General features: G+C 40.9%; 1 protein-coding gene across 1 annotated transcript in view; it reads right to left on the reverse strand.

The window, feature by feature from the left end:
• The window catches only part of LOC140468981 (NT-3 growth factor receptor-like), a 758,188-nt gene that overhangs the window by 303,047 nt on the left and 434,355 nt on the right, over positions 1 to 20,786 (reverse strand). Inside the window, exons 9-11 of the mRNA XM_072565139.1 lie at positions 19,686 to 19,709; positions 17,894 to 17,964; positions 2,969 to 3,071 (exon numbers count right to left, since the gene is read on the reverse strand). Coding sequence (XP_072421240.1) covers positions 2,969 to 3,071; positions 17,894 to 17,964; positions 19,686 to 19,709 — 198 coding nt within the window. The remainder of the gene's footprint in view (positions 1 to 2,968; positions 3,072 to 17,893; positions 17,965 to 19,685; positions 19,710 to 20,786) is intronic.

Below are 20,786 nucleotides of genomic sequence, written 5' to 3' on the forward strand. Positions count from 1 at the left end.
CAAAGAGTAACTGACCCAGACCAATTTCACTCTGGCTAATGCACCTAACACTATGGGCAATTTAGCATGGCCAATCCACCTAATCTGCACATTTTTGGACTGTGGGAGGAAACCGGAGCACCCGAAGGAAACCCATGCACAAAAGGGGAGAATGTGCAAACTCCACACAGACAGTCACCCAAGGTTAGAGTCAAACCTGAGTCCCTGGCACTATGAGGCATCAGTGGTAACCACTAAGCCACCATGCCGCCCACCATGCTGCTGCAGTTGTATCCTTGGATTGTGACTCCCCATGGACTTAAGCTGCACAGTTGTCCCTTCATGCATTCTTCCAACTCTGGGTTCTGCTAGGCATTGGGTGTATGTGCAACAATTAGAGAGGTTGCACTATCCTGATAGACTACCTTTTCTCCGAGTTGCATGCATCTCTCATTTGTCCTTAGATTTATGATTTTCCCTCTCTCAGCAAGTCCTGTAAACACTTAAAGAACACAATGAATGCAGATCTTGAGGGCAGTGTTTCTCTTCTGCACCTTTACAAGTCTCCATCACATCTCTCTATTCTGCTGATTTGTCAAACCAGGATCATTTACATCATCATTGACATATTCATCACCCATTAACCATGGAATCTGAGGTAGACATTATTACCAGGTCCAATGATGCACAAAGTAGCCTTAGTAATTTACAGAGAAAAAGGAGAGAAAATTTGAAAATTTTCAGGTGTTAACATAATGAAGTACAAAGTTTATTCATGTGCCTTTCAGTTTACATAAAAGAAACTGCCTCATATATATACTGGTTGAGGCCCTTTATTACTTTTTCTTCAACACTCAGATCAAAGGCAGTGCTAGGTAATTAATTGGTCACAAGCTCATTAGTTAATCCATTATGATGCTCAATGTAGGGAAGCTATAGGGCAAGTTGGGGTCTCGTGTGATGTAGGGATATGTCCCTATTTCTCAGCCAGGGGAGCCAGGTTGAAGTCCCACCTGCTCCAGAAATTTGTATTAATATATCTGAATGGGTTGATTAGGAACATATCTCAGAGGGGTGGAGGGGGAGGTGAGCGAGGGAAGAGTTTGCACTGCCAGAATGACTTGTTGTGAGGAAAGCATGGTTAAAAAATGGAAGAACAGAGGCTCCTTGAGTCAAACACTGAGGTGGTAATTGAGGCAGAGGAGAATGGATGCAGGCTGCTGGCAGAGCGATAGAGCAGGGAGACTGGAGGAAAGAGAATTACTGAATTTCTAAAACAAGTGCATTAGCTGTAGGCCACAGAGTCAATGCCAAAGCACAGTGAGGTATGGAGAAAAGCTGAAACACTCACTGTGAACTGAAGGTAAGGCCAAGCCTGATGTTTAGTGGGGCAGGTAAAATGCCCAAAGTAAAATATTGATGGAGGCTGAACCAAGAAATGTGCAGCTGTAAGCAAATCAAACTATTGTTCCATCGATCTGATTGGTTAATAATGTCATTTAATTTGTGGCGACTGAGTTTGGGATTTTATTAATGTGTGACCTGAGGTTGCTAACTCTAATACATCAGCCACATTGGCTGCTCAACTGGTCAAAGGAAACAACTCAACTGGTCAACAGGGACAACCAAGATGGTCAATGGGAGCAACTCATCTGGTCAACAGAAACAACTCAACTAGTCAAAAGGGATAACTCAACAGGTCAATGGAAACAACTCAACTGGTCAATGGGAACAACTCAACTGGTCAACAGTAACAGCTCAACTGGACAATGGGAACAACGTAACTGGTCAATGGGAACAATTCAACTGGCCAACTGACAGCAGCTTGAGTGACCAACCGGCATCAAATCAATTGAACAGTTATCTCAATGTCCACTTGACAACTAGTTAATCAGGGCCAACAGTGACATATTTTGAAACATGGATATGCTGACCTTATTACAAATTGAAGACTGAAAAAAAATTCAAAACTACTGCTTTCGCACAAATGATTCAATACATACTTCGCTTGGTTTATGTCAAAGGGCAAGTTAAGCAAACCCATAATTCCACCATGGAATCTTGCTGCAAAAGGATGTTCTAGTTAATGATAGAGTTCAATCATTGTATTCTTCTAACTTGAGGATCTGGTAGGAATACAAAGTTACTGAACAATCACTGAAGTGTGGAAAGAATTACCAGTGGCTCATTTTCCATTAAAATATGCAAAGACACTGCTGTGCCAGGAACAATTCCAGACTGCTCCTTTAATAATCTCTCATCTTTTAATTAATGGTGGTCTTAAGGATATAAATGGATAAACTGCAACAGCAGTAGGAAAATAAAACCAATCTATTCCAGATACACGACCGAACCAAATAACAAAAGGATGAACCCACTCCTGTTCGATTCCAATGGACCCAGCTTCTACTCATTAATTAAAGAGTGATTTTGTGCTGGGTGACTGAGATCTCCATATAGACAGCTTTGTCTTAATCCCGATTCAGGCACAACCTGAAGGAAGTGTCCACATTGCTTCACCAATTCTGGCTCTTCATTGAATGTATTCAACAACCTTTTGGAGGTCAACAAATCAACAGACATTTCTGATCAAACAATTGTCCATCAATTGCAACAGTTCATTCATCCTCTGATCAACAGATCAACAAATCAACAGAGAAAGTTCTAATCAGAGAAATTGCCATCAATCCCAACAGTTCACATATCCTCTGATCAACAGATCAAGAGACAAAGTTCTAATCACAGCAATTGTCATCAATCCCAATAGATCGCGTATCCTCTGATGAACAGATCAACAGAGAAAGTTCTAATCAGAGAAATTGTCATCAATCCCAAGAGTTCACATATCCTCTGATAAGCAATGATAAAGTTGCCATATTACCATTGCTCCTCCCCTTCACCACTAACACCCCTCCCCACCCGTCCCAATCACACAGTCAAATAAAATCAGGGGAGTGGTCTAGGTGGGCACTTCCATGCCATTACTCACCCTTCATTCCAAATTTGGAACGACGTCCATATTTGTTAATCATTATGAACAAGACGAGCAGGAGGACACAGGCAAACGCGGCAAGTCCAACAGCGATGGAGACCTAGGGGGATGACAAAGCAGAGCATTAAGTATGGTGTCTCTAGAATTCAAAGTGCTCGAGCCTCAGTACCACCAGGCTCTCTTTAATCTGTCTTTAATGAGCAGCAGCCTGGCTTCTCTTCTTTTCCTTTGAAGTATCAACCCATCAAATATTCATGAATCAAAGTCCGAACTAAAGGGACATTTTTAATTAAGTTAACTAGCAATCGCACTCACATCACATGTGTGCTTTGAGATTCAGATTGAATCCTCCCAGATGGCACAATCTGCAACATTGGAGCATATATATCAATAAAATCGGGCCACCACTCGCATTGTTTGCTCCCACAGTAGTGAATATACAAGTTCTGTACCCTAACATACACTCTGTACCTTGTACTCTAACATAATAAAAACACACATTCTGTACCTCAACATAGGGAATACCACTAATCTGTCCCTTGACACAGTGAAAATACTTAAACTGTGCCTCAAAATGGGGCATGTAGACATTACAATTTTCTTACCCTCTAACAGTAAACATAACATAGTAAGAGGGGCTTCTTGCCAGGGAAGGGTAGAGAAAGTGTAGAAAAGTTCCATTTCACAGTGCATCATCCAATGGGCATGCAAATAGAAGATCACCATGTACATCATTTAAAAATTTGTTGAGCTTTATTTAGAGTATGATAATCTTTACTATTTTATTCAGCACAACAGTTAGCTGGAATATCTGTTTAAAAGCATTTCAAGTCCACACTCTGCCCTAGAAAATGGTTGTTGGTGGCCTAGTAGAAGTCCTTAAAATTATTAACAGTGTTGATATGGTAACAGCAGGGGAAGGGGGAAGTGTTCAAATTTAGGGGTCATACAATAGATAGTCAAGAATAAATTCAATAACGGGTGAAACTCAGGTCCTTAAAGGATGGTTGGAATGTAGAATGTGGGAAGTTTCCAACAACATGAAGTAGTGGAAGTGGATAGCATCAATGGGAAAACTGGATAAATGTATGCGGGAGAAGGAAATAGAAGGAGAAGCAGACAGAATCAGATAGAATAGGTGGAGGTTCATATGCAGAACAAGGATTAGTTATGGGCTAGGAAAACTAAATAATGTTACATGAATACAGAGCCATTTATATGACTCACTTATTGAGTCATATGAATTTATTAATATTGTAGATCTTAGATTGTTTTATTGCATTAGAGAGCTGGAGTCATAGCCTTTTCTACACAAATGCATTTTCTACACAAAGCTGTATTTCAATTCCTGGGCACATAATTGATTGTTTATCTAGATCTCAATGTAAGAATAGAGACTCTTCAAAGTGAGGGAGGTTGGAATGAATAGATTACAATATTTTAAGATACAAGGTCTGAAATAATCTAGTCCAGAAGTGATAGAAAAGCCTCCAAATGTGTGACCTTTTCAGCGTCAGTTAGTGTACAATTCCAGCAAGGCACCTTACAAAACACACTTGATGCATAAGGTAATGATCATGATGGAGTTAATGTTAATGTTATATTGACTGCTTCCATGCTGACGTTACACATGCAGTAGATGGAAACAATGAGTTCTATTGTAGTTTTCAGAGGGAGTGGGTGAACCTGCACCAGCTCCTAGAATTTTCACCCAGTGAAATGTAGGTGTACTTATTGCAACATGCAATAAATCTTCTTGTTATCTAAGAAAGGTTTCTCTTCATAGAGATGTTTTGATGGTGTATAGATAGATCCAAGGAAAAGCAAAAACAATAGAGGTGGCAGTGAACTAACTCAAACCATGCTGAGCAGTTACCACACACTGGGAGAGGTGACAAATATCCTCAATGTGCCAGCAGTGGTCATTTGGAAAACTACCACAATGCTGTTCTTCATTCCCAATAAAGTTAAGAGCCCATGAATGAACAGAAAACTTATCGATCAAAATACAGGCCATGTGCAGCCTTCATAAGAGAGTATCCACATTATATATGGCAAAGGCAGTTTTAAGGTCTTTCCTCCCAGTTGACTATGATCAATATATTTGAATCTGGATGCATTTGCTACCTTTGGAGTTTAACAAACCTAACAGCAAGCTTTTTTTTGGTTACAAATTGATATAAGGTGAGTTTATTTTCCAGACGCTTGCTCTCGATATAACTACTGAAAACTACATCCCACTCATACTCTCCAACTGTGTCAAACACACATAGCAAACCTAGGTACAGATAAAGATAAAAGCAACAATTAGAGAAATGGAATCATCTTCAGCTGCTGTTTCGGTGCTTGTCTGTTACTGTTTCATAGCCTAGTTATATTGTCTGAAGTGAAAGCTTTGAAATTGCGCAGATTATTCTGCAGCTTTGATGACTCCATCTGTCAGAGGTTTGTTTCACAGGTAGGTCTGAAGACGGAGTGAGGCATGAGAGAGGGGCTCCTTGTTTCCTTCTCAAAGGGTTAGAGGGAGGCATATTCATGCTCCAGAGACTTCAGCAGTCCAACAGCTTTCAGCTAAACTCCTTTCTCTCTCTGATGGAAAGAAGTCTGCCTCTGGGAAAAAAAAGCAGACTGTTTGCTAATTGCAGTTTACTGCTCCTTGTTATGGTTCTTCAAGGAAGTAAATATGACCACATTACAATGTGGCCTAGAGAAAATGCTAAACCATCCTCCAAATAAGGATAATTTTAATTACTGTCTGAGTCCTTCTCCCATCATCTATAGTGACTTTTCACACTTCAATGGTTTTTAACAGTGAATGCATTTAGTACTTGGAGGAAGATTACCAAAGTCAATGGCTTCTACTTACACTTGTGAAACATCCAATGAATTGTGATTTTCCATTGATTTTTGGGAATGTTCTTTCATCTCTTCAGGAGATAAAGGATAGTGGTCAAATCCATGAGAGATGTTAACCTGATCAGAGTTAATTTTGGATCAAAATAAAAGTTATGTCACCATGAGTCTACTAGACAGCAGGGCTGCTCTCTAATTAGTGAGAGACAACTGCTGGTGGTTTTAACCAGAGAGTCACCATGTTTCAGGCAAGGGATGAGGTTGAGAAGGAGATGGTGCAGGAATTGAATTCAAACTGTCAACATCACTCAGAATTGCAAACCAGCCAGCCAGCCAACTGAGCTAACTGGTAAAGTGAATGACAGAATGTTTCTTAAATGGTGGGAGGTCCACAGGGACCAGGTTGTCCTTGTCAATCTACTCTGTCTGTGCAGGTCATCATTTTGTACACCTCAGTCAGATCCCCCCTCACTCTCCTCTTCTGCAAGGAAACAATCCCTTACAACTGAGACTTTTCATCCCAGGCATATCCTAGTGAATTTCCTCTGCACCCTCTCCTATATCCTTCTGATAGAGTAGCGATATCTTATTCTGATATTCTGTCCCTTGATTTTAAACTCAGCAACCAGGAGAACCATCTTACCTACATGCTCCTTGTCATGTATGCTCTTTAAGAGCTTTGTTAGTTTCAATGAGATTACCTTTCTTTCTTCAAAACTCTGGGGAATCCAAGTTCCTCAATCTTACCGCATTAGACAGTCTCTCTATCCCAGAATATAGACCGATGATCCTCCATTCATGATAAACCCATCTTTCTTTAGATAAGGAGACCAAAACTGTACACAATATTCCATGTGTGATCTCACTAAATGCCTATGCAATTGCAGGAAGACATCTTTACTGCTGCACTCAAATCTTCTGGCAATACAGGCCATAAATGATGCGCCTTCCTAATTGCTTGCTGCTACAGCACACTAACTTTTAATGATTCATTGACAAGGACGACCTAACTCACTAGCCATGCGAGCTTGACATAAAAACATCTCAGAACTGATAGCAAGCCTTCTCCAACCACTGGGATCTATGACAGTCCCTAAACCGACAGGCATGCTCAGACAACAACTCACCAGGACAATGGCCCTATACCCAGCATGAGTAAGACTAATGTAATTTATAAGATTCCATGCAAAGACTAATAAAACACTATATATGGCAAACAGACAGACAACTAGCAATCCACATCCACGAACACCAACTAGCCACTGAATGCCATGACCAGCTATCCCTAATAGTCACACACTTAGATGACAAGGATCACAAATTCAACTGAGACAACACAATGATCATAAGACAAGTCAAACAGAGGACAGCCAGAGAATTTCTAGAAGCATGGCACTCATCCATCAACTCCATCAACAAGCACATAGACCTAGACCCAACAGATTGGTCACTACAATGAAGAACCGGCACCGGCAACCGGAAGCAGCAGGAGTGGAACCAAATAAATTCCAGGAGACACAGTACAGCAGCACTTCACAGGAGGCTCCAAAGCACTGAAGATGTCACCGAGACAGACGACAAAATGTCTGCAAATCAACTTACCAGCTCGGTGAACATACCCATGAACATGGCAAACGACGCCTGGGCTACAAATCTTTACACAAACTTTGAACTTCTATTTTACTGCTATTATTAAATATTAAATATAAAAGTCAAAATCCAGTTCTGACTGACAGCAAGCTATAAAATATGGCAATGCCACACCATTAGCCAGAGTCTCTGCTGGTGTCTACCTGTGGATAGAAAATGCACCGTACATTCAATAGTGTGCACAGATATGTGCTTAAGTGCATTCAAATTCAATGGTGCAAAGAGGTAAATGTCCGTTAATAAAAAGATAAAGCTGTCATAAATCTACTGGATCGTAGAGCTAATTTCTCATTAGAGAGAGAGAGAGAGAGATGGTGGTTTAACCAGAGGATCACCATGGCCCATGTGAGAGGTAAGATTGGCAAATGGAGAGGTTTTTTTTTCTGATGCCAGTCCACAAATTATTGAATTCAACTTGACACAGAGTGTCAAGGCAAGACTTAAGGACCTTCAGTTGGTACAGGAATACCAATGAACCATACGCACAGATTTACTCACTGGAACACATGGATAATTGTCAGGTACATATTGAATAGTACACATTGCTGCATATTCAATAGCATGCGCAAGAGCAACATAATGTGTAGGTACAGCCGACTTGTTGGTCTTGATACGTTTGCATTCCTCTCCGCCAGCAGTAGTTTTATGATAATTAAAATGCTCCCCTAACTGCAAGTGAAGCTGTGATTTAAAATCTGAGCAAGCCAAGAACTTTGTTGTCAACACTGTTGAGTATGATTACCTCAGAATGTTCTGGACCATTATCTCAGCCAAGAATGCCTGCCAGTTGGAACACGGAGCTACGCAGGTTTCCCATTGTGACATGGTACCCCTGCTGCAAGGAGTGAATATATACTTTGCTTTGGCAGGTGGAGGTGTTAATCTCACAGTCAAAATGCAATTAAGCGATGAGTGCTCCGATAAAGTCTCCCCCTAATCAGTCGCCACCTCTACTGCAGATCATAAAGATTTTTGACACAGAAGAAAAGATCGGAATACTCTTGGAATCAAGGAAATCCTTGGTTTGCTTGCCATTAATCCTTGCCAAAAGCTTTGTGAATTTGGGTAATGGACCTGAACTGTTAACTCTGTTTCTATCTCCCGAGAGGCTGTAGGACCTGCAGAGTAGTTCAAGCATTATTTGTTTTTATAATCAGAATTTTGTTTCTTCAAAATCAAATCTGGTTCTAGAGGGACCAAATGTGAAATCCTTGAAAATTTTAAAATGCCAATGTTAGAGAATGAATCATCAGGGCTCTTTGGGAAGGGCACAAAGTGATTTTAATTTTGACAATGAGTATAATATAATTTTAAATGGCACCACTGAAATCGTGGGAGGAGGGGGGGAGGGGTCGAGAAAATACTGGGAAATGGCATTTTTTTTTAAACAATCCTTTTAATACCATTCTCTGTGATTGAAAATCATAATGGACTCTGCCAAAAGTGATAGTTAATTGTTTAGACAATAGAGCAGAAAATTTTAAAAGCAAAGTTACTATAATTCCCGTTCTGTACTGATCTATATTAGATGTAGGACAGGGGCCAACCGCCTTTATTATGTCAGGGCTATGAACAACTCTAATTCCGCACTATGGAGCTAAATGTAAGGGCAGAGGTCACATAGGGTGGTTCAGAAGATGGCCACATTTTGGAAGGTTCATTTAGTGAATTATTAGGATTAGATGCTATGAAGTACTTGAGAGGAAATTTAACATCCACCATTATTTTTCTCAATACCTTCAAAATTTCCATCATTGTGAATTATAATAATTTTGCCTTTAAAATTTCCTGCTCTCTTGTCTAAACAATTAACTATCACTTTTGGCAGAGTCCATTGCGACTTCCATTCACAGAAAATGGTATTAAAAGGATTGTTAAAAAAAAAGCCATTTCCCAGTATTTTCTCATCCCCTCCCACGATCTCAGTGGTGCCTTTTAGAATTATATTATACTCATTGTCAAAATTAAAATCACTTTGTGCCCTTCCCAAAGAGCCCTGATGATTCATTCTCCAACATTGGCATTTTTAAATTTTCAAAGATTTCACTTGAAAAATTTCACTATCCACCCTATCCATGCCTCTCATAATTTTATATACTTTTATCAGGTCAATCTTTGATGATCTGGTGAAAAACAATCTAAGTTTGTCCAACAAACCTGGAGGACATTGGTGAACCACCTTTGAACTTGTAATAATCAGACAAATATTGATTTTTTTTTTCTGATGCCAGTCCACAAATTATTTATTTCAGCATGACATTCTTTTTACTTAAAGAAGGATAAACCTTTTACACAGGGAATATTGCAAAGCTTTGATTTGATTTATTATTGTCACATCAAGGGAGGCTGCAGAAGGATTTAGACAGATTAGGAGAATGGACAGAGAAGTGGCAGATAGAATTCAAAGTGGGAAAATGTGAGGTCATGCACTTTGGTAGGAAGGATAGAGGCATTGAGTATTTTCTAAGTGGGGAGAAAATTCATAAACCTGAGTGCAAAGGGACTTGAAAGTCCTAGTCCAGGATTCTCTTAAGGTAAACTTGCAGGTGGGGTCAGTAGTTAGGAAGGCAACTACAATGTTGGCATTTATTTTGAGAGGACTAGAGTAAAATAAGTAGGGATGAACTTCTGAGGCTTTATAAGGCTCTGGTCAGACCACATTTAGAATATTGTGAACAGTTTTGGGCTCCATACCTCGGGAAAGATATATTGGCCCTGGAGTGGGTCCGGAGGAAGTTCACAAGAATGATTCCAGGAATGAAAGGCCAAACACATGAGGAACGTTTGAGGACACTGGGTCTACTCTCGATGGAGCTTAGAGGGATGAGAGGGGGATTTAATTGAAACATACAGAACACAGAATGGCCTGGACAAAATGGATGTTGGGAAGATATTTCCATCGGAGGAGAGACTTAGAGTATCTCCTTTAGAATGGAGATAAGGCGAAAGGTTTTCAGCTAGAGAGTAGTGAATCTTTGGAATTCATTGCCACAGAAGGCAATTTAAGAGAGAGACAGGTAACGTTCTTGTTTGTTAAGGAGATGAAAGGTTATGGGAGAAGGTGGGAGAATGGGATTGAGAAACTTATCAGCAATGATTGAATGGCAGAGCAGACTTGATGGGCCGAATGACCTAGTTTCTGCTCCTATGTCTTATGGTCTTCTGTACCGAAATACAGTGAAAAGTATTGTTTTGCATGCTAATCAGGCAAATCATACCTTACATAAGAACATCAGGGTAATAGAACAGAATGTAGAATACAGTGTTATAGCTTCAAAGAAGGTGCAGAGAAAGATTAACTCTAATCTGAGAGGTCCACTCATTAGATATGGTGGGATTGTCCGATGAGGAGATCTATATTCTCTGGAGAGTTTAAAATCAATGAGAGCCGATATCATTGAAACATATAAAATTCTTACAGGGTTTGACAGGGTGGATGCAGAAAGAATGTGACTGACTAATTGGCTGAGGGGACCCTACAAACAGGGAGATATCTCAGAATAAGACTATAAGACATAGGGGCAGAAATTAGGCCTTTCAGCCCATTAAGGCTGCTCCACTATTCAATCATGGCTGATAAGTTACTCATAGAGTCATAGAGTCATAGAGATGTACAGCATGGAAACAGACCCTTCGGTCCAACCTGTCCATGCTGACCAGATATCCCAACCCAATCTAGTCCCACCTGCCTGCACCTGGCCCATACCCCTCCAAACCAACATTCTGCAGCTTCCTCCCCATAACTCTTGATCCCTTTGATACTCAAGAACCTTTCTATCTAAGTCTTAAATGTTCTCAATGACCTGGCCTTCACAGCTTTCTGTGGCAATGAATTCCATAGATTCACCACTCTCTGGCTGTAGGACTTTCTCCTTATCTCCATTCTAAAAGGTCTTCCCTTTACTCTATGTCTGTGCTGTCAGGTCCGAGTCTCTCCTACCAATGGAAACATCATCCCAACATCGACTCTGTCCAGACCATTCAGTATTCTCTATGTTTCGATTAGATCGCCCTCATTCTTCAAAAATCAAATATAGTCCAAGAGTCCTCAAATGTTCCTCATATATCAAGTTTTTCATTCCTGGGACCATCCTTATGAACCTCAGGGGCAGCACGGTGGCTCAGTGATTAGTAATACTGCTTCACAGCGCGAGGGACTCAGGCGACTGTCTGTGTGGAGTTTGCACGTTCTCCCCGTGTCTGTGTGGGTTTCCTCCCCCCATCCAAAGATGTGCAAGTTAGGTGAATTGGCCATGCTAAATTGCCCATAGTGTTCAGGGATGTGTAGGTTAGGTGCATTAGTTACGGGTAAATGTAGAGTAATAGGTTCAGGTATGGGTCTGGACGGGTTACTCTTTGGAGGGTCAGCGTGGACTTGTTGGGCTGAAGGGCCTGTTTCCACACTGTAGGTATTCTCCATGACCAGTACATCATTCCAGAGATATGGGGCCCAAAACTGTGCACAATACTCCAAATGAGAATAAAATGGTAAGCTGATTAGTACAAAGATAGAAGGACCTTTTTTTTTAACTTGGAGTGTGGTGAATCTTTGAAATTCTCAATTCTTAAGTGGCTGCGGCTGTTCAGACATTGAGTAGGTCCACAACAGAAATTGACAGATTTTTAAATACTGAGGATAGCAAGGGATACAGGGATAGTGTGAGACAAAGTGTGGGGCAGAATGATGGCTCAGTAGTTAACACTGCGGTTTCACAGCTCCAGCGACCCAGGTTTGATTCCAGATTGTTGGTGTGCAGTTTGCATGTTCTCCCCATGTCTGTGTGGGTTTCCTCTGGGTGCTCCAATTTCATCCCACAGTCCAAAGATGTGCAGGTCAGGTGGATTGGCCGTGGTAGATCGCCCCGTAAAGTCCAGGGATGTGCAGGATAGTTGGATTAGCCATGGTGAATGCAGGGTCACGGGGATAGGATTGGGGGCTAGGTCTACATAGGAGCGTTGGTGCAGACTCAATGGGCTGAATGGCCTCTTTCTACACTGGAGGGATTCTTTGATTCGACGAAATGGTTTTGAACAAGATGATCAACCACAATTTAATTGCAAAGTGGAGTGAGATCCAGGGGCTAACTGGCCCATTCCTGCTGCTATTCACTGCCCTGACCTTACTGCACTGACATCACCAAGTATCTCACACTCACTCCACATTCACAGAGATTCCATAGATACAGCAGTTGTGGACCATTTGCCATACTCCACATAGCACAGAGAGCTTCAACCTGCACTCAGCTAAGCTGTCTAGATATGCAACATTCAATTGAAGAGTTTTAGGTTAAGGTAATGACACGAGTATTAGGGTAACAGCTGTTTATTGCAGAGATTTAAATAACGAACAGATGGGATTCCTGGTAAATGAGGATTAGCAATGGAGAACTTGCGGAGGTGGTTGGTGGGAGTGAACAAAACGGAACAACTGAGGTGCAATGCACAAAAATACAGGTCTAAAAGATGCATCAAATTAAATGATCATCACAGAGTCAGATTCACAGCACAGGAGAGCTCTAAGGTAATGGTAATTAATGGGATGCAGACCATGTAGTACAATTAGGACCTCACCTCAAACTCGATTACTCAGCGAAACGCTGCGTTGGGTTATGCTTGCACCTCGCCATCGGCCAACTTGTGGCATCAGGAGAGCGAGAGGACAACGAGGGAAGAGTCATGGAGAAACTGAAAATGGGCAGTCAACTGTGCCAATGTCCCCAAGGACAGATAGAGTGAGCATCCGATTCAAAATATGCTTCTCACTGCAGGTCATTTCTGTGAAATTACAGCAGTTTGATAATATAACAGCAAATCTTTCCATCTGCACTGGCTCCTTCTGGCAAACAGATGAAAACTCAATAGCAAGCAGAACCTCAGGGCACAGAATGATAATATCAAAGGATGCCAATCTGTTCAGCAAAGGGATCGTACTGTTCAGCACTCATTAAAATTGGATTTACTAGAAAAAAAAATCACCTCAGATCATCAGATTATGTCATTATTTTGCTGATGTTACTACAGCAACGATGTAAATACCTCCTCTACATACTGTAATTGCCAAGAGGAATGTAAGAATTACATGGCGAAGGATACTAAAAAGAAGCATGAAACAATTAAGTACAATGATGGCAAAAAGAGATGAGGAGGTTAAGTGGAATCTGTGCTGGGAATAGATATTGGATACCACAATGACGAGGGACAGATACTGGAGAAACAAATGGGACAGAGGAGCAAAACTGGAGATGCAAGGGGCCAGGAGAAGACAAAATGGATACCTGCACAGAGAAAAAGACATCTACATCGGGGAGACAGGACACCAACTCGCAGAGCGGTTCATGGAATATCGCTGGTCTACACACACCAAACAACCCCACCGCCATGTGGCTGACCACTTCAACTCCCCCCTCCCACTTCTGCCAAGGACATGCAAATCCTCAGCCTTCTCCACCCCCAAATCAAAGCCACCTGCCAACTGGAGGAAGAACGCCTCACCTTTCACCTCGGATCCGTACAACCACACGGCATCAACATCAACGTCACCACTTTCCAAATCTCCCCTCCCCCCACTATGGTCTAGTGGCATTATCGCTAGACTATGAATCCAGAGACCCCGGTAATGTCGACCTGGGTTCAAACCCCCACCCCCCACAGCAGATGGTGGGATTTAAATTCAATAAATATCAGGAATTAAAGAGCCTAATGATGACCATGAATAGATTGTCAGAAAAACCCAGCTGGACTAATGTCCTTTAGGGGAGGAAATTGCCATCCTTACCTACATATGACTCCAAACCCACAGCGATTTGGTTGACTCCAAACTGCCGTCTGGGCAATTAGGGATGAATATCCCATGAATATATGTATTAAAAAAAACCTAAAGTTTATGCCATAGTTTAACAAAGGCCAATGAAAAAAAATCAAACCAAGCACTGGGCTTTAGTTCTGGACGGATAGGATTGAAAAATAGAGAAATTATGCTCACACTGTATCAAACCTTGTTTAAAGAAGACTTAGAGTACTGTATGCAAGTGTGGTCATCATTTTATAGGAATGATATAAAGACACTGTCAAGAGTTTGAAGATTCACAAAGATTATATCCAATATATAGTTGTCTGAATGCTTATATCTGAAAAAGACTGAGGGACTATTGAAAAAGCAAATGAAAATGACTTAATAGGGACATAAATTATGAAAGGTTTTGGTGAGTGGATAGAGGGAGAATGTTTCCTCTTGTGAGGATGAGCATAACTAGAGGCCATAGTCATCATATGGACTATGGTACCAATGTGAGGTTGGGATAATTTGCTGCTGCCACCCTCTTTCCTTGATTGGATCTAAGGTCCTACTCAGTTTACAGCAATAGAGGAAAACCACCAATGGTTCTCTGAATAAGAAGCAGCTCCTGTCTTAAACAAGATGTAATCTACTGCCTGACAGTAATCTGGTACAAGCTACAGAAGTAAAATAGAGAGGATTACAAAACATATGAGAAGAACTAAGATAACAGAGTCCCTAAGATATTCCGTCTTTTCTTACCAAAGTCCTTATTGTATTATCAGATCAGGTAGAGCTTAATGCGTTAACTCTTTCAGAACCATTACATTGGAAAACAGAACAATCATTATTCACAGTGGGGGAATGCAAGACTGCCATAGAGAGTGATTGAAGTGAATAGTATTGACACAGTTAAGTTGAAACTACACAACCGTATGAGGAAGGAGGGACTAGTTGGTAAAGATGCTCGACATAGATGAAGTAGGACAGGAGAACATTCAAGTGAGCCTAAATATCAGTATAGATTTTGTTCAGTTGAATGGCCTATTTCAGGAGTAGAAAACGACCGTTTGGCCTGTCCAGCTTGCTTCAGCGTTCAATACAATTATGACTGATCTCAGGCTTCATTTTACTTCCTCAAATGCTCCCCATTTCCCTTTAGACACCAACAATCTGACTATCCTAGCCTTAAATACATTCAACAACAGAATGTGCCAACACTCTGACATAGACAATTCCACAGAAACACACCTTTGGGTGAAAGAATTCCCTTCATCTCAGTTCTAAATGATCAGCCACTTTTCCTGAGGCCGTGTCCCATGTTTTAATTTCTACGACCAGCAGAAACCATTTGTCATTGTCTGCACCTTCAGAAACATTTATAGTTCAATGAGATCACCTCTCTTTCATCTAAACCTCAGGAAACAGAGATTCAATTTACACATCTTTTCATCAGAGGACAAAACTCTCATTCCAGAGACTAATGCCACAAACCTTCATTACATCTCCTCCTATGTAAGTATTAAGGAAGCCAAAAGTGTGCACAGTATTCCAGATTTGGTCTCACCAACATGCTGTACAAGTACAGCAAGACATCTTTACTCCTGGGCTCCCTGCAACAGCAGAGCGGGAGAACTGACAGAGGCCAACGTATCATTGTGACTCCCAATTGCTCACTGTGTACCCAGCATTTACTGCATAAGCATACCCAAGTCTCTGAAAGTAAAATTTACAAGTTTCACAGCGTTCAAAAAGAATTCTGCTTTCTTTCTCTCAAAGTGACTAATTTAATACTTCCCTACACTATATTCCATCTTTTGTCTTGTTGCCAATTCACTTAACCCATCTCTAATTTGTTGTAACCCCTCTGTGTCGTCCCCACAGATTACCTTTCCAACCTAACTTTGCATCATCAACAAACCTAAACAGGTTACACTTGATCTTTTTGTCTGAATTATTAATATAGATTTTTAAATAGTGAGACACCCTACCAAATGCAACCTACAAATTTGAAAATAATCCTTTATACTCACTCTCTGCTTTGTGTCTATTTACCAAGTCTGTATTCAATCTCATACACTACTCCCAATTCCTTGTGCTCTTAACTTGTCAATTAACTTTGTCTCTGGCATTTTATCAAATGTTCTTTTGGAAGTCAACATATGCTACATCTACTGGTTCCCCATTATCCACCCTATTGGCCACATCCATATTGACTTGTTCCAATCCATCCTAACATTTTCTTCACAGCAAGGAAACACCATTCCCTAGAATTTTCCTGAGCACTAACTGGCTGGAGTCGGCTAACAAATTTATTTGTGCTGTCTGGTCATTTCCTCTCCTTTGGCACTATCCCAACTTCAAACTGCAGCCATTTCTCTCTCAGCAAGTGTACAGATAAATTGAAACTGGAGAACCTCTTCAGCTCCCCCCATCTCCATGAATGTATGGCCTACCCTGAGCTATCCTGAACTGGAATGTTTAGTTAAATGTCCATCTTTCAATTTCTTCTTTGAGCTAATAAAATAAATGGGTTTTATCGCCTTTCAGAGTTCACAGAATGCTTTTACTATTATTCAGGTGTAAATTCTATAACTAAACTGGAATTTCATTACTACAAGAGCGTAGACAAAGTGTCCCAACTCAGCAAACCCACTCGATCCCACATTTCTAGCGGTTAGCCACATAATCACAACAAATTGAGTGTGATAAACTTCTATCTACTTCAGCTCTATTTATCCCATTTTCTTATACACTTATAACCTAAATCTTAAAACTACAATTACTTCACAACTACAATGCTTGGAGCATGGATTAGATATTCACAATAATGTCCATTGTTAAGACCTCCTTCAAAATAAATTCCATTATTTTTTCAATGACAGTTGTTAAGTCAATTAGCTTTTGCTCTTTTTTGCTTTTTTTTTCTATTCCTAATTACTATGAAAATTGGCATTATATTTGCCAACCTCAATTCTACTGAGACTGTTCTCAAATCTGTGGTAAAAGTCACACCTACCACATTCTCTATTTTTGTATCTTTCTCCTCTGTGGCGTAACTCTTACCTGAGATAATCTATATTCTGCTCTGAACTGACAGCAAACAGTCCTCATGGATATGTATTTTACCATGAGCTTCCCATATAATACAAAAAGGAATACAGGGTGATAGACATGAGTGGTGACTGAACTAAAATGTTGAAAAAATAACATTGAAAAGAGATCAACAGAAAACAAAGTGAAAACAGAAGTGTAGTGATACATTTCTCCTACACAGAGTCTGCTTGCCATTATTGTACACACTGCAGCCTGTGTCCCTCAGGCTTATTGACAAAGTACTCTATTCAACCCATTAACTGGATGATTGGGAAACTCCTGGGGGAAGTTAAGATGATTCAATATCAGAACTGTTTCACCAACAAACATCATCAGGAAGATCCAACCTGACATTTCAAATTCAAAGAGTGACTGGTAAGATGAAAAGAAATTACTTTAAACGCTTTGTCCTTGACTGTCCGAAGGCAACGATGTACCAGAACAGATCCCATTCAGTCTTTGCTGCCTTGAGTTCAAAGGAGAATCAATGGTTTTGACACCTTCCAGCTAAGTGACGGTGCAATAATTCTGCTTAAATTGGTACTCACGCCAAAAGTGTCTCCCTCGGGCTTGTGTGTAACACTGACAGGAGGGCCTGTTGTCACTTCGAATGATGGAACTGGAGAAAGAAAGCACATGGTTACTGGAAGAGCCAGCTAATCAAGCGAAAGCCAACAAATAATCCCAAATGGACCCCCACCTCTGACTCTTCTTTCATTTGCCATCGAAAGGACTGTAGGAACACAGAGAGGACAAGGCAGGGCACTGGAGTGGTAGCAGAAGCTCACAGCTGGCCTGAACCAAAGTGGATTCTCTTCAAATCCAGGAATTAGACTGATTCAAGTGTGTAATTTGCACACAGGTCTGCAGTGCTACCGATCTTAATTGGAAGTGTTGATAAATAGATCTGACAGCAGCTGGTGCATACACATCCTGAGTGCCCCTCCCCAGGTAGCCTGCTATTTTGTTAAACTACAGTGGGTGGAACATTCAAGATGTAAGCCTTCACAGCAATTAGATCATTCTTGAAAAGAAGTCTGGCATTCCGGAGTATTTGAGCGGATTCGGCCTTCAGTTATTGTCCCGTGCTACATGTATAGGTCAGGCCCATTTGGATCAGATGCAGAGTTAAACTCCTTCTGCACTGTCCCATCAAATAGATCAGGTGCAACAGGAGTTAGAAACCTTTGAAAGTTTATCTTGCTTTGCCTCGTGAAATTCCCCATGTTAGGTATAGCCCAGGCTAGAAGCTGTTCTCGACGTAAGGTACCTTTTACACCACTGTCCTCCTGCCTGAATACCCAGGTGAACACTGTCTGTTTTAATCTGTTTTCTTTTGCTGATTTTGCATCCTCCCACCTCATTCTTCACTCACTGGCAGCTGTCTCATTGGCATTTTAATGGATTCCAACAACAACCCTCCCTGTGTGAATCAACAGGAATGTGTCAGACTGACCAAGAAGGAAGGTATAAACAGGCTGTCCTTCTCCAGAGGGTGAAGCCATTTGTAAATAGGAGTTTATTGGAAATGGAGTTAAGACAAACCGCAGCAAGAGCTAAAGGTAGGAGCCTAATACCAAGTCACATTTTGGGTTCTTGAGTAGTGAGTGATTAGATTAGATTCCCTACAGTGTGGAAACAGGCCCTTCGGTCCAACAAGTTCACATCAACCCTACAAGGGCAACCCACCCAGACCCATCTCCTTCTGACTAATGCACCTAACACTATGGGCAACTTAGCACGGAAAATCCACCTGACCTGTACATCTTGGGATTGTGGGAGGAAACTGGAGCACCCAGAGGAAATCCACACAGACACAGGGGAGAATGTGCAAACTCCAGACAGACAGTCACCTGAGGCTAGAATTGAACTCGGGTCCCTGGCGCTGTGAGGCTGCAGTGCTAACCACTGAGCCACCGTGCTGCTCTGCAAATGAGTGATATACAGAGGCCGAGAAAACAATAAGTTGGGAAATGCATAGTCATCGACCGATTCTCTTACATCCCACAGTCTGCCACTGTCATTTTCTGAAACTTAATACATAATATTCTTTGCCTTTGCTTATTCAGAAGGTACTGTCAATCTAAGCAAATGGTGGACAATCATTTCTACATAATCCCGCACATCAACAAATCATCCTGCAGTGGCTACCTGATGGCACTTGATTGAAATGATATTAATTTAGTCATTCATATTTTTTCAATAATTTTTTGCCTTATGATTGCTGTGCTTTGGAACAAAGAGCAAATAGTCTCTCTGGAGCATGTTGCTCACTAATGTCAATTTTCTTCAAAAGACCAAGTGGGTATAATCCAAGCTTAGTAATGAAAAGATACTTACTGTAAAAAGGGTTCTCCAGGATTTCTGCAGGGAAAGAAGACAGGAGGAAAATTAGTTTGAAAAGGACAGCTTGTTTTTTTTCTCTTTATTTATTCATGTGCTATGAATGTTGCTGCCTGTGCCAGCATTCATTACTTGTCACTAATTGCCCAGAGGGCAGTTAAGAGCCAAATACATTGCTGTTGGTCAGAAGTCACCCAGATAAGAATGGCTGATGACCATTTATTAGTGAACCTGACGGGCTTTTACAACAATGCTTACATGGTCACCATTAGACGAAAAGTTTTATTCCAGAATTTTAAAAATTGTGTTTGGATTTCACAATCCATCAGCGTGAAATTCCAATTTATGATCCCCCAACACAACTTAGCTTTTGAGGTCGAGCTGAGAGACTGCTATACGAAGCTGCAGTGAATTCAAAACTAAATCTGTCAACATGAGAAATGACACTGCTCCCTAAAGACATGTTCAACTTCATGTTTTAATCCATTTCTAACTCGTCGAGGAACTTTGAATTCTGAAATGTTGCTTTCCTACTGAAATGCCTCATCGTTGGCACGTCTCTCAGAATAGTGCCCCTCCAGGACGTGAAAGTAGACCTGAAACTTCCTCCCAGTGTCTTCCAATCTCACCAGTATTCACTTTTTAGTGGACAATATCAGACTGTCAGCAGCCACCAAGTTCTCCTGGTGGTCTCTAGTGAAATGGGAAAAGAATTCCAAAATTAATGCTGCAAACATTCAAGCCTAAAAGCAGAATCAGGAATGTTTATGATGACTGAGGATGAGAGAACTACCTGACTCCAATCCGATTGAAGAACTGAGGAAGCTTTTCGAGAGAGAAGAGGACAAAGAGATGATCTGATGGAGCTTTTCAAAATCATGAACGTGTGGATAGAGTGTATAGGGAGAAACTGTTCCTGCCTGTAAAGGAAATAAAAACTAAGAGGCATGGATTTAAAGTGATTTGCAAAAAAAAAGTAAGGATGAAGTGAGTGGAAAAATTAGAAAAAGAAAAAAACTAGCAGAATGGGGAGAAAACTACAAAATTCCATCAGGGCTAGACTGGGTAAACACAGGATGGAGGTCCAAATAACCAGGG

This window comes from Chiloscyllium punctatum, chromosome 48, assembly GCF_047496795.1.
Source record: "Chiloscyllium punctatum isolate Juve2018m chromosome 48, sChiPun1.3, whole genome shotgun sequence".
Taxonomy (NCBI): Eukaryota; Metazoa; Chordata; class Chondrichthyes; order Orectolobiformes; family Hemiscylliidae; genus Chiloscyllium; species Chiloscyllium punctatum.